The sequence below is a fragment of the Camarhynchus parvulus genome, unplaced genomic scaffold (genome assembly GCF_901933205.1).
Source record: "Camarhynchus parvulus unplaced genomic scaffold, STF_HiC, whole genome shotgun sequence".
NCBI lineage: Eukaryota > Metazoa > Chordata > Aves > Passeriformes > Thraupidae > Camarhynchus > Camarhynchus parvulus.
This window is the reverse complement of record NW_022148402.1, coordinates 170,521-187,063: the sequence shown is the minus strand read 5'-3', so window position 1 is coordinate 187,063 and position 16,543 is coordinate 170,521. Positions and strand designations below refer to the sequence as shown.

The 16,543-nt window shown below is 42.2% G+C and overlaps 1 protein-coding gene across 1 annotated transcript; it reads left to right on the top strand.

Moving 5' to 3' along the window:
- Nucleotides 1-1,979: 1,979 nt before the first annotated feature.
- LOC115916724 (serine/threonine-protein kinase LMTK3-like) lies at nt 1,980-14,802 on the top strand. The gene is made up of 6 exons (XM_030970462.1): nt 1,980-1,994; nt 4,387-4,528; nt 6,291-6,409; nt 7,566-7,668; nt 12,488-12,543; nt 14,761-14,802. The coding sequence occupies exons 1-6, from the start codon at nt 1,980-1,982 to the stop codon at nt 14,800-14,802; spliced, it is 477 nt and encodes a 158-aa protein (XP_030826322.1).
- Nucleotides 14,803-16,543: the final 1,741 nt, after the last annotated feature.

The window sequence follows — 16,543 nt, the reverse complement described above, 5'->3', positions numbered from 1 at the left end:
CCAGCACTTTTTCCCACAAAAAAACGTTTTTTCCCCACAAAAATCCTGGTTTTAACCCAAAAATAATGAACTTTTCCCTCATAATTTGACTTTTATCCCCGCAGCCCGTACTCCCCTAAAAACGGAGAAAACGCCTCAAAATTCCCAAATTCCGGCAATTCCCAACCCTCCCCAGCACTTTTTCCCACAAAAACCCCTTTTTTCCCTACAAAAATCCGTGTTTTCACCCAAAAAATCGATTCTTTTCCCTCATGATTTAACTTCTTTTCCCGCAGCCCGTACTGCCCTGAAAACCGGGAAAACCCCTCAAAATTCCCCAAATTCCGGGAAAATCCGACAATTCCCAACCCTTTTCCCCACAGAAAACCCTTTTTTCCCCACAAAAATCCCGGTTTTAACCCAAAAATAACAATTTTTTCCCTCATAATTAGACTTTTCTCCCCGCAGCCCGTACTCCCCTAAAAACAGGGAAAACCCCTCAAAATTCCCAAATTCCGGCAATTCCCAACCCTCCCCAGTACTTTTCCCCACAAAAAACCGTGTTTTCCCCACAAAAATCCGGGTTTTAACCCAAAAATAATGAACTTTTCCCTCATAATTTGACTTCTTATCCCCGCAGCCCGTACTCCCCTGAAAACCGGGAAAATGCCACAAAATCCCCCAAATTCCGGCAATTCCCAACCCTCCCCAGCCCTTTTCCCCACAAAAAACCCTTTTTTCACCCACAAAAACCCGTGTTTTCACCCAAAAAATCGATTCTTTTCCCTCATGATTTAACTTCTTTTCCCGCAGCCCGTACTGCCCTGAAAACCAGGAAAATTCCTCAAAATCCCCCAAATTCCGGGAAAATCCGATAATTCCCAACCCTTTTCCCCACAGAAAACCCTTTTTTCACCACAAAAAACCCGTGTTTTAACCCAAAAATAACAATTTTTCCCCTCATGATTTGACTTTTTTCCCCGCAGCCCGTACTCCCCTGAAAACCGGGGAAACGCCTCAAAATTCCCCAAATTCCGGCAATTCCCAACCCTCCCCAGCACTTTTTCCCACACACAACCATTTTTTCCCCACAAAATCCCAGTTTTAACCCAAAAATAACAATTTTTTCCCTCATTATTTGACTTTTTTTCCAGCAGCCCATACTCTCCTAAAAACCGGGAAAATTCCTCTAAACTCGCCAAATTTTGGGAAAATCCAGGATGTCCCAACCCTTTTTCCCACAAAAAAGTTTTTTCCCCACAGAAATCCGAATTTTTATCCACAAAAAATCGACCTTTTCCCTCACAATTTGTCTTTTTTTCTCTTAAAATCTGTGTTTTCCCCCCCCTAAAATTTCATCGTTTTCCCCTGAAACTCAATTTCTTACCTCAAAACCATCTTTTTTCCTCATTTTCCCCTCAAAACCCGAATTTTTCCTCCTTACTTGCCCCTTTAAAATTCCCTTTTTTCTCCCCTATACCTTATTTCCCCTGCTAAATCCTTTTTTCCCCCCAAAAATCCCATTTTTTCCCCAAACCCCCCTAAAATCTGATTTTTTTCCCCGGAAACCCCAAAATCCCTACAAAACCTAATTTTTTTCCCCTCATAATTACCACAATTCGCATTTTTTCCCCTCACAAATCCCCAAAAAATTCCCATTTTTATCTCAGTCTTACCGATCAGTTTCAGCTCCTGGTCGAGCCGCGACTTCTCAAAGGGGCGCCGCGGGGTCACGTAGGTCTTACGACACACCCAGCTCCGGGCCACGGGCATGGCGACAGCTGCGGGGCCATATCGCGATATGTCTCAATCCCAAAATTCCATAAAATTCCCAAAATTTTCCCGAAATTCCCAAATTTCCAGCTCCCCCCCACCACGTGGCGCGCTCTACGCATGCGCGCCAGCCCCGCCCGCTAAGATGCGCAAGCGCCGCGCATGCGCCCTCAGAGCTTTGCGCGGGCCACAGAGCCTTGCCGAGGTCTCAGTCTCGCCTTAAAGCGATGCCGCCGCTCCCGGTAAATCCCCGGCAGGGCCCGGTAGCACCGGGAAGGCTCCGGGAGAGGCGGGGGGAGCACCGGAGGGATCCCCGGTACCGGCGGCTCTTCCGCCCTCACCTCAGCTGCGCCGCGTTCGCGGGCACGGAAAGAGGGGCGAATTCGCCAGCGTCGCTTTATATACTCCAAAGAATATGCCACGCCCAATTTTGCACTGATAGCCAATCAGAGCGAGCAGCGGGGGCGGTGTCGACCAATAGGGGATCGGGGTGGGAAGACCATAGAGATGAGGGGAGGCCGCGCGGGGCGCCGCCATTTTATCCCTGAGGGTGGGGGGGAGAGCGGGGTCCTCCAAGGGGGAGCGGATGGATTTTGGGGTGAATTTGGGGCATTTGGGGCATTTTTAGGGGACATTGAGGGCTCGCGCATCTGTCCAGATGCGTCCCTGGACGTCCCGGGGGTGTAGCTCCGTGTACCTCCCTCAATGTCCTAAAAACCGCCAAAACTGCCGCCCAAAACCCCCCAAAATCCCTTCAGACCCCGCAATATCCCTCAAATCCCCTAAAATCCCGCCCGGTGTCCAAAAAATCACCAAAGAAATTCCCTCCAATCCTCCCAAAAAACCCAAAAACTCCAAAACTTCCACCCAAACCCGCTCAAAATCCCCTACACCTCTCAATATCCCAAAATTCCCCCAAAACCCCTCCGAGCGTCACAAAATTCCGCCAAAAATTCCCCAAATTTGAAACAAAATAACACAAAACCCCCCAAAATCTCCATCCCCATCCCCTGTTGCCATGACAACGCCTCCGAGCGCCCCGCCCCTCCCTTTGCGGCGTTGATTGACAGCAGCTTTATCCAATCAGCGCCGGCTCCGGGCTGGGCGGGACCATCGGCGGCGCCGAGCGCGGGGGGGGCCGGGGGGTTGGGGGGGGGTCGCCGTCGGTCGCGATCGGTCGCGACAGCGGCGCCGCCGCCGCCTCCGCACCCGGGGACCCCCCGGGACCCCCCCCACCTTTTAGCGCCGCCCCCTCCCCTTTTTTCCACCCCCCCCTTTGTCCCCCCTCCCCTGAATCCCCCCCCTCCCCCTCCCGCAATTCCCGGGTTTCCTCTTTCTTTTTTTTTTTTTGCCTTATTTTTCCCGTTTTCCCCTCGTTTTTCCCCTCCCTAAAATTCGCCTTTTTTGCCTCTGAAATTCCCCCTTAAACCCCGCCCTAAATTCCCTTTTTTGCCCCGTTTTGCCCCATTTTCCCTCCATTCTCCCCCGATTTTCCCTCCTTTCTCCCTCACAAATCCTCCCTTTTTTCCCGATTTTTCCTGCATTTTTCCACCTTTTATTCTCCTTTTTTCCCAGTTTTCCCCATTTCCTCCTCCATAAATTCCCATTTTTCCTCCCTTTTCCCCGTAATTCCCCCATTTTCTCCCTCCTTCGTTTCCCATTTTCCCTTTTTTCCCTATTTAATTCCCATTTGTCCTCATTTTCCTCCCATTTAATTCCCATTTTTCCCCCTTTTTTTCCCCATCTTTCTTCTTTTTTCCCTCATTTTTTCCTCTTTGCCCCCATATTTTTCCCTATTTGTTCCTCTCTTTCTCCCGAATTTTCCCCATTTTTTCTCCTTTTTCCCAATTTTCCCCAATTTTTCCTCCTTTTTCCCCTAATTTTTCCCAATTTCCCCCCATTTTTTCCTCCTTTTTTCCCCCTGATTTTCCCTAATTTAATTCCCTTTTTTCCCATTTTCTCTCCCCTTTTCCCTCCTTTTTTCCCCACTTTTACCCCATTTTTCCCTAATTTTCCCCAAATTTCCCCCATTTTTTCCTCATTATTTTCTCCTTTTTTCCCCATTTCCCCCATTTATTTCCCTCCTTTTTCCCCCATTTAATTCCCATTTTCCTCCCTAACTTTCCCCCCTAATTTTCCCCATTTGCCCCACTTTTTTCCTAACTTTTCTCTTTTTTTCTCCTCAATTTTCCCGAATTTTTCCTCTTTTTTCCCCCCTAACTTCCTCCCACTTTTCCCCCATTTAGTCCCATTTTTTTCCCCCATTTTTCCTCTTTATTTTCTCAAATTTTTCCCTAAATTTCCCTCATTTTCCCCCCATTTGATTTCCCTCATTTTCCCCATTTTTCCCCCATTTTTCCCCTAAATTTCCCCATTTTCCTTCCATTTTCCCTCTTCATTTTCCTCTTTTTTCCCCCATTTTTTCTCTTTTTCTCCCCAATTTCCCCTCATTTTTTCCCAATTTTCCCCCCATTTTTTCCTAAATTTTCCCCATTTTTCCCAATTTCCCCCAAATTTCCCCCAATTTCCCCAAATTCCCCATTTTTCCCCCAATTTTTCCCCAATTTTCCCCCCAATTCCCCCCATGCCCCGCCCTCCCCTCCCGGCCCCTCCCCTCTGACCCCTCCCCCAAAGGGGCGGGGCCTGGCCATGAAGGGGGCGGGGCCTCCGCGGTCCCTCCCTCTTTGGCCCCGCCCCCTCTGGCCCCTCCCCCCCCTACTGGCGGCCATGGCCTCGCTGGGAGCGCCCGGAGCGCTGGGGGCGCCCCCGGCCCGCGGTGAGTGATCGATTATCGGTTATTGATTATCGGTTATCGATTATTGATTATTGGTTATCGGGTATTGATTATCGGTTATTGGGGATCGATTTTCGGGCTGCGCTGGGACCACCTGGAGTGCTGGGGGCGCCCCCGGCCCGCGGTGAGTGATCGATTATCGGTTATCGATTATTGATTATCGATTATTGATTATTGGTTATTGGTTATCGGGTATTGATTATCGGCTATCGGGGATCGATTATGGGGCCTCGCTGGGAGCGCCCGGAGCGATTGGGGCGCCCCCGGCCCGCGGTGAGTGATCGATTATTGATTATTGATTATTGGTTATTGATTATCGATTATCGGGTATTGCTTATCAGGGATCGATTCTTGGTTTTCCGGGATCAATTATCAGGTATTGGGTATCGGTTATCGGGGATCCATTATCAGGTATTGATTATCGGCTATCGGGTATTGATTGGTTATTGGCTTCTGGGTATTGGTTCTGGCTATCGGGTATTGATTATCAGCTAGCAGGTATCGATTGATTATCAGCTCTCGGTTATTGAATGGTTATTGGCTATTGGGTAATGATTGGTTAGTGGGTATTGATTGTCTGCTATCGGGTATTGATTGATTATCAGCTATCAGTCATTGGTTATCGGCCTTCAGGTATTGATTGTTGGCTATTGGGTATTGATTGATTATTGGCTATTGGATATTGATTGATTATTGGTTATTGGGTATTGGTTATCAGCTATGAGCTATTGATTATTGGCTATCAGGCATTGATTATCAGCTGTCAGTATTGATTATTGGCTATTGATTATCAGCTATCAGCTATTAATTATCAGCTAGCGAATGCTGATTATTGGCTATTGGGTATTGATTGATTATTGGTTATTGGGTATTGGTTATCAGCGATGAGCTATTGATTATTGGCTATCAGGTACTGACTATTGGCTATTGATTGGCTATCGGCTATCGACTATTGATTATCAGCCAGCGAATGTTGATTATTGGCTATTGGGTATTGATTGATTATCAGCTACCAGTCAGTATTGATTATTGGCTTCTGTTGGGCCTTTGGAGCCTTTTGGCGCCGTGTCCGTCTGTCCCGTGTCCGTCTGTCCCGTGTCCGTCTGTCCCGTGTCCGTCTGTCCCTCCCACCCCCCCAAAATCCCTTTTTTCCCCATTTTTTCCCCATTTTTTCCCCAATTTTTCCCCATTTTTCCCCAATTTTTCCCCATTTCCCCCCATTTTTTCCCCAATTTTCCCCTCATTTTTTTCCCAATTTTCCCCAATTTTTCTCCCATTTTTCCCCATTTTTCCCCAATTTTCCCCCAATTTTTTTTTCATTTTTCCCCAATTTTTCCCCATTTTTCCCCATTTTTCCCCAATTTTTCCCCCATTTTTTCCCATTTTTTCCCCATTTTTCCCCTCATTTTTTTCCCAATTTTCCCCAATTTTTCCCCATTTTTTCCCCAATTTTCCCCATTTTTTCCCCATTTTTTCCCAATTTTTCCCCATTTCCCCCCATTTTTTCCCCAATTTTCCCCTCAATTTTTTCCCAATTTTCCCCAATTTTGCTCCCATTTTTCCCCAATTTTCCCCCATTTTTTCCCCATTTTTTCCCCAATTTTTCCCCATTTTTCCCCAATTTTTCCCCTCATTTTTTCCCAATTTTCCCCAATTTTTCTCCCATTTTTCCCCATTTTTTCCCCATTTTTCCCCATTTTTTCCCCAATTTTTCCCAATTTCCCCGTTTTTCACCCCATTCCAGGCTCGCCCCCCGCGGGTCCCCCCTCGGCCGCGCTGCTGCTCTCGTGCTCGGGGCTCGTGGCCTTCGTCCTCCTCCTCCTCACCTGCCTGTGCTGCAAGCGCTGCGACCTCGGCTTCAAGGTGAGCCCCAAAACCCCCCAGATTCACCCCAAAAATCCCCAAAAAATCCGCCCCAAAATCCCCAAATTTACCCAGAAATTCACCCAAAAATTCACCCAAAAATCCCCAATTTAAACCCAAAAATTCACCCAAAAAATCCTGAAAAATCTACTCCAAAAATCCCCAAATTTACCCAAAAATTCACCCCAAAAATCCCGAAAAAATCCCCAAAAATTCACCCAAAAATCCCCAATTTAAACCCAAAAATTGGCCCCAAAAATCCCCCAAAAATCCCCAAAAAATCCCCAAATTTACCCAAACATTCGCCCCCAAAATCCCCAAATTTACCCCAAAAATTCACCCAAAACATCCCTAAATTTGCCCCCAAAAATGCCCCAAAAATCCCCAAAAATTCACCCCAAAAATCCCGGAAAAATCCCCAAAAATTCACCCAAAAATCCCCAAAAATTTACCCAAAAATCCCCAAAAAATCCCCAAAAATTCACCCAAAAATCCCCAATTTAAACTCAAAAATTCCCCCAAAATCCTGAAATCCCCAAAATTCCCAAATTTCCGGAATTTTCCATCTCAGGAGCTGCAGAGCCCAGATGGGGACGAGGAGTCCGGGGAATTCACCTCGAAAATTCCCAAAAAAATTCACCCAAAAAATTCACCCAAAAAATTCCCCAAAATCCCCCCAAAAAAATCTCCAAAAAAATTCCCAAAAAAAAACCCCCAAAAAACCCAAAAACTCCCAAAAAATCCCGAATTTTCTGGAAATTTCCCGAATTTTCCGGAATGTTCCACCACAGGATCTGGAGAGCCTGGACGGGGCCGAGGATTCCGGGGAATTCATCTCAAAATCCCCCAAAAATTCCCCAAAAAATCCCCCAAAAATTCCTCAAAAAATCCCCAAAAAATCTCAAAAAATCCCAAAAAATCCCCAAAAATCCCCCAAAATGCCGAATTTTCTGTAAATTTCCCGAATGTTCCGGAATGTTCCACCGCAGGATCTGGAGAGCCCGGACGGGGCCGAGGATTCCGGGGAATTCATCTCAAAATCCCCCAAAAATTCCCCAAAAAATTCCCCAAAAAATCTCAAAAAAATCCCCAAAAAATTCCCCAAAATGCCGAATTTTCCTGAAATTCCCGAATGTTCCGGAATGTTCCACCACAGGAGCTGCAGAGCCCGGACGGGGCCGAGGATTCCGGGGAATTTTCGGGGGAATTTTCCCCGCCCCGGGCCGAGGTGTTCGTGGTGCCCCTGGAGCCGCCGCCGGGTACGGAACGGGGCAAAAGAGCGGGAATTTGGGAAAAACGGGGAAAATTTGGGGGAAATTGGGAAAAAAATTGGGGGAAATGGGGAAATTTGGGCGAAATGGGGGAAAAGGGGAATTTGGGAAAAATGAGGGAAAATGGGGAAAATTGGAGCAAAATGGGAATTTGGGGAAAATGGGGAAATGGGGGAAAATGGGAAAAGGAAAATGGGAATTTGGGGAAAAAATGGGGAAAATTGGGAAAATAGGAATTTGGGAAAAAAGGGGAGAAATGGGAAAATGGGAAAATTTGGGGAAAATGGGGAAAATTTGGGCAAAATGGGGGAAAATGGGAAAATTTGGGGAAAATTTGGGCGAAATGGGGGAAATGGGAATTGGGGAAAAATGAGGGAAAATGGAGTTTGGGAAAATGGGGAAAATTGGAGCAAAATGGGAATTTGGGGAAAATTTGGGGGAAATGGGGAAAATGGGGAAAAATGGGTTTTTGGGAAAATTGGGGATTTGGGAAAATTGGGGGGGAAATGGGGGAAAATGGGAAAATGGGAATTTGGGCAAAATGGGGGGAAAAAATGGGGAAAATTGGGAAAATAGGAATTTAGGAAAAGAGGGGAGAAATGGGAAAATGGGGATTTGGGGAAAACGGGAAATTGGGGAAAATGGGGATTTGGGGAAATTGGGAAAAACGGGAAATTGGGGAAATGGGAAAATTTGGGGAAAATTTGGGCGAAATGGGGGAAATGGGAATTTGGGAAAAATGAGGGAAAATGGGGAAAAATGGGGAAAATTGAAGTTTGGGAAAATGGGGAAAATTGGAGCAAAATGGGAATTTGGGGAAATGGGGGAAAATTTGGGGAAAAACGGAAACTTTGGGGAAATATGGGGAAAATTTGGGGGAAAATGGGGAAAAATGGGATTTGGGAAAAAAATGGGGAAAATTGGGGAAAATGGGGAAAATGGGAATTGGGGCGGGGAAAAATTGGGGAAAAAAATGGGAATTTGGGCAAAAATGGGGGGAAAATGGGGATTTGGGGAAAAGTGGGGAAAATGGGAAAATTTGGAGGAAAATGGGGAAAATTGGGGAAAAATGGGGAAATGGGAAAATTGGGGAAAATTGGAATTTGGGAAAAATGTTGGGGAAAATGGAATTTGGGAAAATGGGGGAAAATGGGGGAATATGGGGGAAAATTTGGGGAAAAAAAATGGGATTTGGGAAAATTGGGGGGGAAATGGGGGAAAATGGGAAAATGGGAATTTGGGCAAAAAGGGGAAAAAATGGGGAAAATGGGGAAAATAGGAATTTGGGCAAAGAGGGGAGAAATGGGAATTTGGGAAAATGGGGGGAAATGGGAATTTGGGAAAATTTGGGGAAAATTTGGGTGAAATGGGGGAAAATGGGGGAAATTGGGAATTTGGAAAAATTGGGGGGAAATGGGGAAAAATGGGAATTTGGGGAAAAAACTGGGGGAAATGGGAATTGGGGAAAAATGGGGAAAATTGGAGTTTGGGGAAATGGGGAAAAATGGAGGAAAAGGGGAAATTGGGGGAAAATGGGAATTTGGGAAAATTTGGGGAAAATTTTGGTGAAATGGGGGAAATGGGGGAAATGGGGAAAAAAGGGAAAATGGGGAAAATTGGGCATTTGGGGAAAAAATTGGGGGGAAATGGGGGAAAATGGGGAAAAATGGAGTTTGGGAAAATGGGGAAAATTGGAGCAAAAGGGGAAATTGGGGATTTGGGGGAAATGGGGGGAAAATGGAGGAAAAAGTGGGAAAATTTGGGAAAAAATTGGGGGAAAAAGGGGGAAAAATGGGAAAAAATTGGGGGGAAAAATTGGGGAGAAAAATGGGGAAATTTGGGGAAAATTGGGGGAAAATGGGAGGAAAACTGGGGGGAAATGGAGGAGAATTTGGGAGGGAAAATGGGGAGAAAAATGGGAATTTGGGGAAAAAATTGGGGGGAAAAGTGGGAAAATTTGGGAAAAAAATTGGGGAAAATTGGGAGAATTTGGGAGGAAAAATGGGGAAAAATTGCGGTGGAAATTGGGGAGAAAAATGTGAATTTGGGGAAAAAATTGGAGGAAAAGTTGGGAGGAAAAATTGGGGGGAAATTGGAGGGAAAATGGGAAAATTGGGGGGGAAATGGGAGGAAAAATTGGGGAGAAAAATGGGAAAATTTGGGAGGAAAAATTGGGGGAAATTGGAGGAAAAGTGGGGGGAAAATGAGAATTTTGGGTGGAAATTTTCAAATTTTGGGTGGAAAATTCAGAATTTTGAGTGGAAAATTCAGAATTTTGGGTGCAAAACTGGGAATTTGGGGTGGAAATTTTCAAATTTTGGGTGCAAACCCTGAAATTTTGGGTGGAAAAATGGGAATTTTGGGTGGAAAATTCGGAATTTTGGGTGGAAAATTCGAAATTTTGGGTGGAAAAATGGGAATTTGGGGTGGAAAAATGGGAATTTTGGGTGGAAAAATGGGAATTTTGGGTGGAAATTTTCAAATTTTGTGTGCAAAACTGGGAATTTTGGGTGGAAAATTCGGAATTTTGGGTGGAAAATTCGGAATTTTGGGTGGAAAAATGGGAATTTTGAGTGGAAAATTGGGAATTTGGGGTGGAAATTTTCAAATTTTGGGTGCAAAACTGGGAATTTGGGGTGGAAAAATGGGAATTTTGTGTGGAGAATTCTGAATTTTGGGTGCAAAACTGGGAATTTTGGGTGGAAAATTCGGAATTTTGGGTGCAAAAATGGGAATTTTGGGTGGAAAATTGGGAATTTGGGGTGGAAATTTTCAAATTTTGTGTGCAAAACTGGGAATTTTGGGTGGAAAATTCAGAATTTTGGGTGGAAAAATGGGAATTTTGTGTGGAAAATTCGGGATTTTGGGTGGAAAATTCGGGATTTTGGGTGGAAAACTGGGAATTTTGGGTGTAAAAATGGGAATTTTGGGTGGAAAATTCGGAATTTTGGGTGGAAAATTCGGGATTTTGGGTGGAAAACTGGGAATTTTGGGTGGAAAATTCGGGATTTTAAGTGGAAAACTGGGAATTTTGGGTGGAAAACTGGGAATTTTGGGTGGAAAATTGGGAATTTTGGGTGGAAAAATGGGAATTTTGGGTGGAAAAATGGGAATTTGGGGTGGAAAATTCAGAATTTTGGGTGGAAAAATGGGAATTTGGGGTGCAAAAATGGGAATTTTGAGTGGAAAATTCAGAATTTTGGGTGGAAAAATGGGAATTTTGAGTGGAAAATTTGGAATTTTGGGTGGAAAATTGGGAATTTGGGGTGGAAAATTGGGAATTTGGGGTGGAAATTTTCAAATTTTGGGTGCAAAACTGGGAATTTTGGGTGGAAAATTCGGAATTTTGAGTGGAAAATTCAGAATTTTGGGTGGAAAAATGGGAATTTTGGGTGGAAAATTGGGAATTTTGGGTGGAAAATTCGGGATTTTGGGTGGAAAATTGGGAATTTTGGGTGGAAAAATGGGGATTTTGGGTGGAAAATTGGGGATTTTGGGTGGAAAATTGGGAATTTGGGTGGAAAAATGGGAATTTTGAGTGGAAAATTCTGAATTTTGGGTGGAAAAATGGGAATTTTGGGTGCAAAAATGGGAATTTTGGGTGGAAAATTGGGAATTTGGGGTGGAAAAATGGGAATTTTGGCTGGAAAAATGGGAATTTTGGGTGGAAAATTCCAAATTTGGGGTGGAAAATTCAGAATTTTGGGTGGAAAAATGGGAATTTTGGGTGGAAAAATGGGAATTTTGGGTGGAAAATTCGGAATTTTGGGTGGAAAAATCGGAATTTTGGGTGGAAAATTCGGGATTTTAGGTGGAAAACTGGGAATTTTGGGTGGAAAATTCAGAATTTTGGGTGGAAAAATGGGGATTTTGGGTGGAAAATTGGGAATTTGGGGTGGAAAAATGGGAATTTTAAGTGGAAAAATGGGAATTTTGAGTGGAAAATTCAGAATTTTGGGTGGAAAAATGGGAATTTTAAGTGGAAAATTCAGAATTTTGGGTGGAAAAATGGGAATTTTGAGTGGAAAATTCAGAATTTTGGGTTGAAAATTCGGGATTTTGGGTGGAAAACTGGGAATTTTGGGTGGAAATTTTCAAATTTTGGGTGCAAAACTGGGAATTTTGGGTGGAAAAATGGGAATTTGGGGTGGAAAATTCAGAATTTTGGGTGGAAAAATGGGAATTTGGGGTGGAAAATTAGGGATTTTGGGTGGAAATTTTCAAATTTTGGGTGGAAAAATGGGAATTTTGGGTGGAAAATTCAGAATTTTGGGTGGAAAATTCAGAATTTTGGGTGCAAAAATGGGAATTTTGGGTGGAAAATTGGGAATTTGGGGTGGAAATTTTCAAATTTTGGGTGCAAAACTGGGAATTTTGGGTGGAAAAATGGGAATTTTGGGTGGAAAATTGGGAATTTGGGGTGGAAATTTTCAAATTTTGGGTGCAAAAATGGGAATTTTGGGTGGAAAAATGGGAATTTTGGGTGGAAAATTCGGGATTTTGGGTGGAAAACTGGGAATTTTGGGTGGAAAAATGGGAATTTTGGGTGGAAAAATGGGAATTTGGGATGGAAAACTGGGAATTTTGGGTGGAAAATTCAGAATTTTGGGTGGAAAATTTGGAATTTTGGGTGGAAAATTGGGAATTTTGGGTGCAAAAATGGGAATTTGGGATGGAAAACTGGGAATTTTGGGTGGAAAATTCAGAATTTTGGGATGGAAAACTGGGAATTTTGGGTGGAAAATTCAGAATTTTGGGTGGAAAAATGGGAATTTTGGGTGGAAAACTGGGAATTTTTGTGTCGCAGCTCCCCCGGGGCAGCTGAGCCTCCTGCAGGAGATCGGCACCGCCTGGTTCGGAAAGGTCCAAATTCCCAATTTTGGGGGAAATTTGGGGGAAATTTGGGAATTTTTGAGGAAAATTTGGGAATTTCGGGAACATTTGGGGGGATTTGTCGGGATTTTTTTGATTTTTAATGGGATTTTTATGATTTTTGGGGTTTTTAATGGGATTTTTTGGGGTTTTTTGGGTGATTTTTAGTGGGGCTTTTATAAGGGTTTTTTATATTTTTAATGGGATTTTTAATGAGTATTTTTTATATTTTTAATGGGTTTTGAAATGAGTATTTTTTATATTTTTAATGGGATTTTTAATGAGTATTTTTTATATTTTTAATGGGTTTTTTAATGAGTATTTTTTATATTTTTAATGGGATTTTGGGGGGAATTTAATGGGATTTTTTGGGGTTTTTGGGGGAGCTTTTGGGCATTTTAATGGGATTTTTAAACGGATTTTTAATGAGATTTTTGGGGTGTTTTTAATGAGATTTTTAGTGGGATTTTTTTATATTTTTAATGGGATTTTGGGGTTTTTTTAGTGGGATTTTTTGGTTTTTGGGGGAGCTTTCGGGCATTTTAACGGGATTTTTGAGCGGATTTTTAATGAGATTTTTTGGTTTTTTTAATGGGGTTTTTGGGAGGTTTAATTGGTTTTTGGGGAGATTTTTAATGGAGGTTTTTAAATTTTTAATTGGAGATTTTTTTAATTTTTAAAGGAATTTTTGGGGGGTTTTTACTGGGATTTTTGGGAGGGGTTTTGTGCTTTTAATGGGATTTTTAATGAGGGGGTTTTTTGATTTTTAATGAGATTTTTAGGGGGTTTTTAATGGGATTTTGGGGAGTTTTTTGTGAGATTTTAGTGGGGTTTTTATTGGGAATTTTTATGTTTTTAATGGGATTTTTTGGGGTTTTTTGGGGGGAGCTTTGGGGCATTTTAATGGGATTTTTAAACGGATTTTTAATGAGATTTTTGGGGTGTTTTTAATGGGATTTTTGGTGGGATTTTTGGAGGGTTTTTGTGCTTTTAATGGGATTTTTAATGAATTTTTGTTTCTTTTTAATGGGATTTTGGGGGGAGTTTTTAATGGGATTTTTTTAAGGATTTTTCAGAGAATTTTTTTTCATTTTAAATCCCTTTTTTTTTTGTTTCTAACAGGATTTTTTATTTCTCTTTAATGGGATTTTTTAAGGATTTTAAATGGAATTTTTCAGTTTTAAATCCTATTTTTTTCATTTCTGACCCATTTTTTCCCCGTTTCCAGCGGGGTTTTTGCTGCTTTCTGTTTTCCCGCTGAATTGTGGGGTTTTTTTGTGTTTTTAATGGGATTTTTAATGAGGTTTTTTTTTTTGATGGGATTTTGGGGGGAATTTTTAGTGAGATTTTTAAAGTCATTTTTAGTGGGATTTTTTAAGGATTTTTCACAGAATTTTTGCATTTGAAATCCCTTTTTTTTTTTAACCCTTTTTTTATTTCTCACCCATTTTTTTTATTTCTCACCCATATTTTTTTAATTTCTTACCCATTTTTTTAATTTCTAACCCATTTTTTTCATTTCTAACTGATTTTTTTATTTCTAACCCTTTTTTTTTAATTTCTAACCCAATTTTTTAAATTTCTAATCCATTTTTTTCATTTCTAACCCGTTTTTTTATTTCTAACCCATTTTTTCTTATTTCTTACCCATTTTTTCATTTCTAACCCATATTTTTTTCATTTCTAACCCAATTTTTAAATTTCTAATCCATTTTTTAAATTTCTAACCCAATTTTTTAATTTCTAACCCAATTTTTTAATTACTCACCCATTTTTTTCATTTCTAACCCACTTTTTTCATTTCTAACCCCTTTTTTTCCCATTTCTAACCTGTTTTTCCCATTTCTAACCCAATTTTTTCCATTTCTGACCCCTTTTTTTCCCATTTCTAACCCATTTTTTTTCCCATTTCTGACCCGTTTTTTCCCATTTCTAACCCATATTTTTTTCCATTTTAACCCGTTTTTTCCCATTTCTAACCCATATTTTTCCCATTTCTAACCCGTTTTTTTAATTTCTAACCCCTTTTTTTCCCATTTCTAACCCTTTTTTCCCATTTCTGACCCCTTTTTTTCCCATTTCTAACCCCTTTTTTCCCATTTCTACCTTTTTCCCATTTCTAACCCATTTTTCCCATTTCTAACCCTTTTTTTCCCATTTCTGACCCGTTTCCCTTTTGCCGCTCCCCCATTTTTTTCGGTTTCCCAGTATCCTGGCCGAGGCGGGGGCCCGCCCGCCCAGGTGTTCTAAGGGCCACTACCGCCCATTTCTCAAGCCCCAGGATTTGCCCAAAAGCCAACCCAAATGCCCAAAACCGCCAAAAGGCCAAACGCCCCAAAATGACCTAAAATGGCCCAAAATGAACCCCAAATGGCCCAAAACCAAAATGGCCCAAAACCCCAAAATACCCAAAAACCCAAAACCCCAAAACTACTAAATGGCCCAAAAATGACCCAAAATGGCCCAAAACCATAAAGGCCCAAATGGCCCAAAAACCCCTAAATCTAAAAATACTCGAAATCACCCAAAGATGACCCAAAAAGCCCAAAACTGACCTATTTTTCCCAAAAATATTCGAATGGCCCAAAATTTTTTACCCAAAAATACGAAAAACCCAAAAATAAAATTGGCCCAAAGCTGACCTAAAATGGCCCAAAAGCCCCTTTTATACCCTTTATGACCCAAAATCGTTCCCAAAATGACTCAGAATGGCCCAAAATGACCCCAAAAATGACCCATTCCGCCAAAAGATGACCCAAATAACTGCCCTAAAATACACCCCAGAATGGCCCATATTGACCCAAAAATGACCCAAAATGGCCCAAAACTGACCTAAATTGGCCCAAAATCGCCCAAAAATGACCCAAAAATACCCTAAATGACCCTAAATGGCCCAAAAATGACTCTAAATCGCCCAAAATGACTCAAAATCACCCAAAATGACCCAAAACTGCCCAAAACTGACCTAAAATGGCCCAAAATGGCCCAAAAATACCCTAAATGACCCAAAATGGCCCAAAAATGACCCAAAACCACCCCAAAATGGCCTAAAATCACCCCAAAATGACTCAAAATCACCCAAAGATGACCCAAAACCGCCCAAAAGTGACCTAAAATGGCCCAAAATGGCCCAAAAATGACTCAAAACCACCCAAAAATGGCTCAAAAACACCCTAAATGACCCTAAGTGGCCCAAAAATGACTCAAAATCGCCCAAAAATGACCCCAAAATGACCCAAAACCACCCCAAAATGTCCAAAAAATGACCCAAAAGCACCCTAAAATGGCCCAAAAATGACCCAAAAATACCATAAATCACCCAAAATGACCCAAAAAGACCCAAAAGTGACCCCAAACCACCCGAAAATGACCCAAATGTCCAAAAAATTACTCAAAAGCACCCCAAAATGGCCCAAAAATGGCCCAAAAGTGACTCAAAACCCTAAATGACCCAGAAATGACCCAAAATGGCCCAAAAATTACTCAAAACCGCCCCAAAATAACCCAAAAATACCATAAATCACCCAAAATGACCCAAAAATGACTCAAAACCGCCCCAAAATGACCCAAAATGACCAAAAAATGACCCAAAAGCACCCTAAAATGGCCCAAAATGACCCAAAATACCCAAAACCATCCAAAAATGTCCCAAAAATGTCCAAAAAATACCCAAAACCACCCCAAAATGTCCAAAAAATACCCAAAACCACCCCAAAATGACCAAAAAATGACCCAAAAGCACCCTAAAATGGCCCAAAAATGACCCAAAAATGACCCAAAACCACCCCAAAATGTCCCAAAAATGGCCCAAAAATACCCGAAATGATCCAAAATGACCCAAAAATGACCCAAAAATGACCCAAAAATACCCAGAATGGCCCAAAAATGACCCAAAAATACCCAAAATCACCTCAAAATGACACAAAATGACCAAAAACCACCCCAAAATGACCCAAAAAGACCCAAAAGTGACCCCAAACCACCCGAAAAT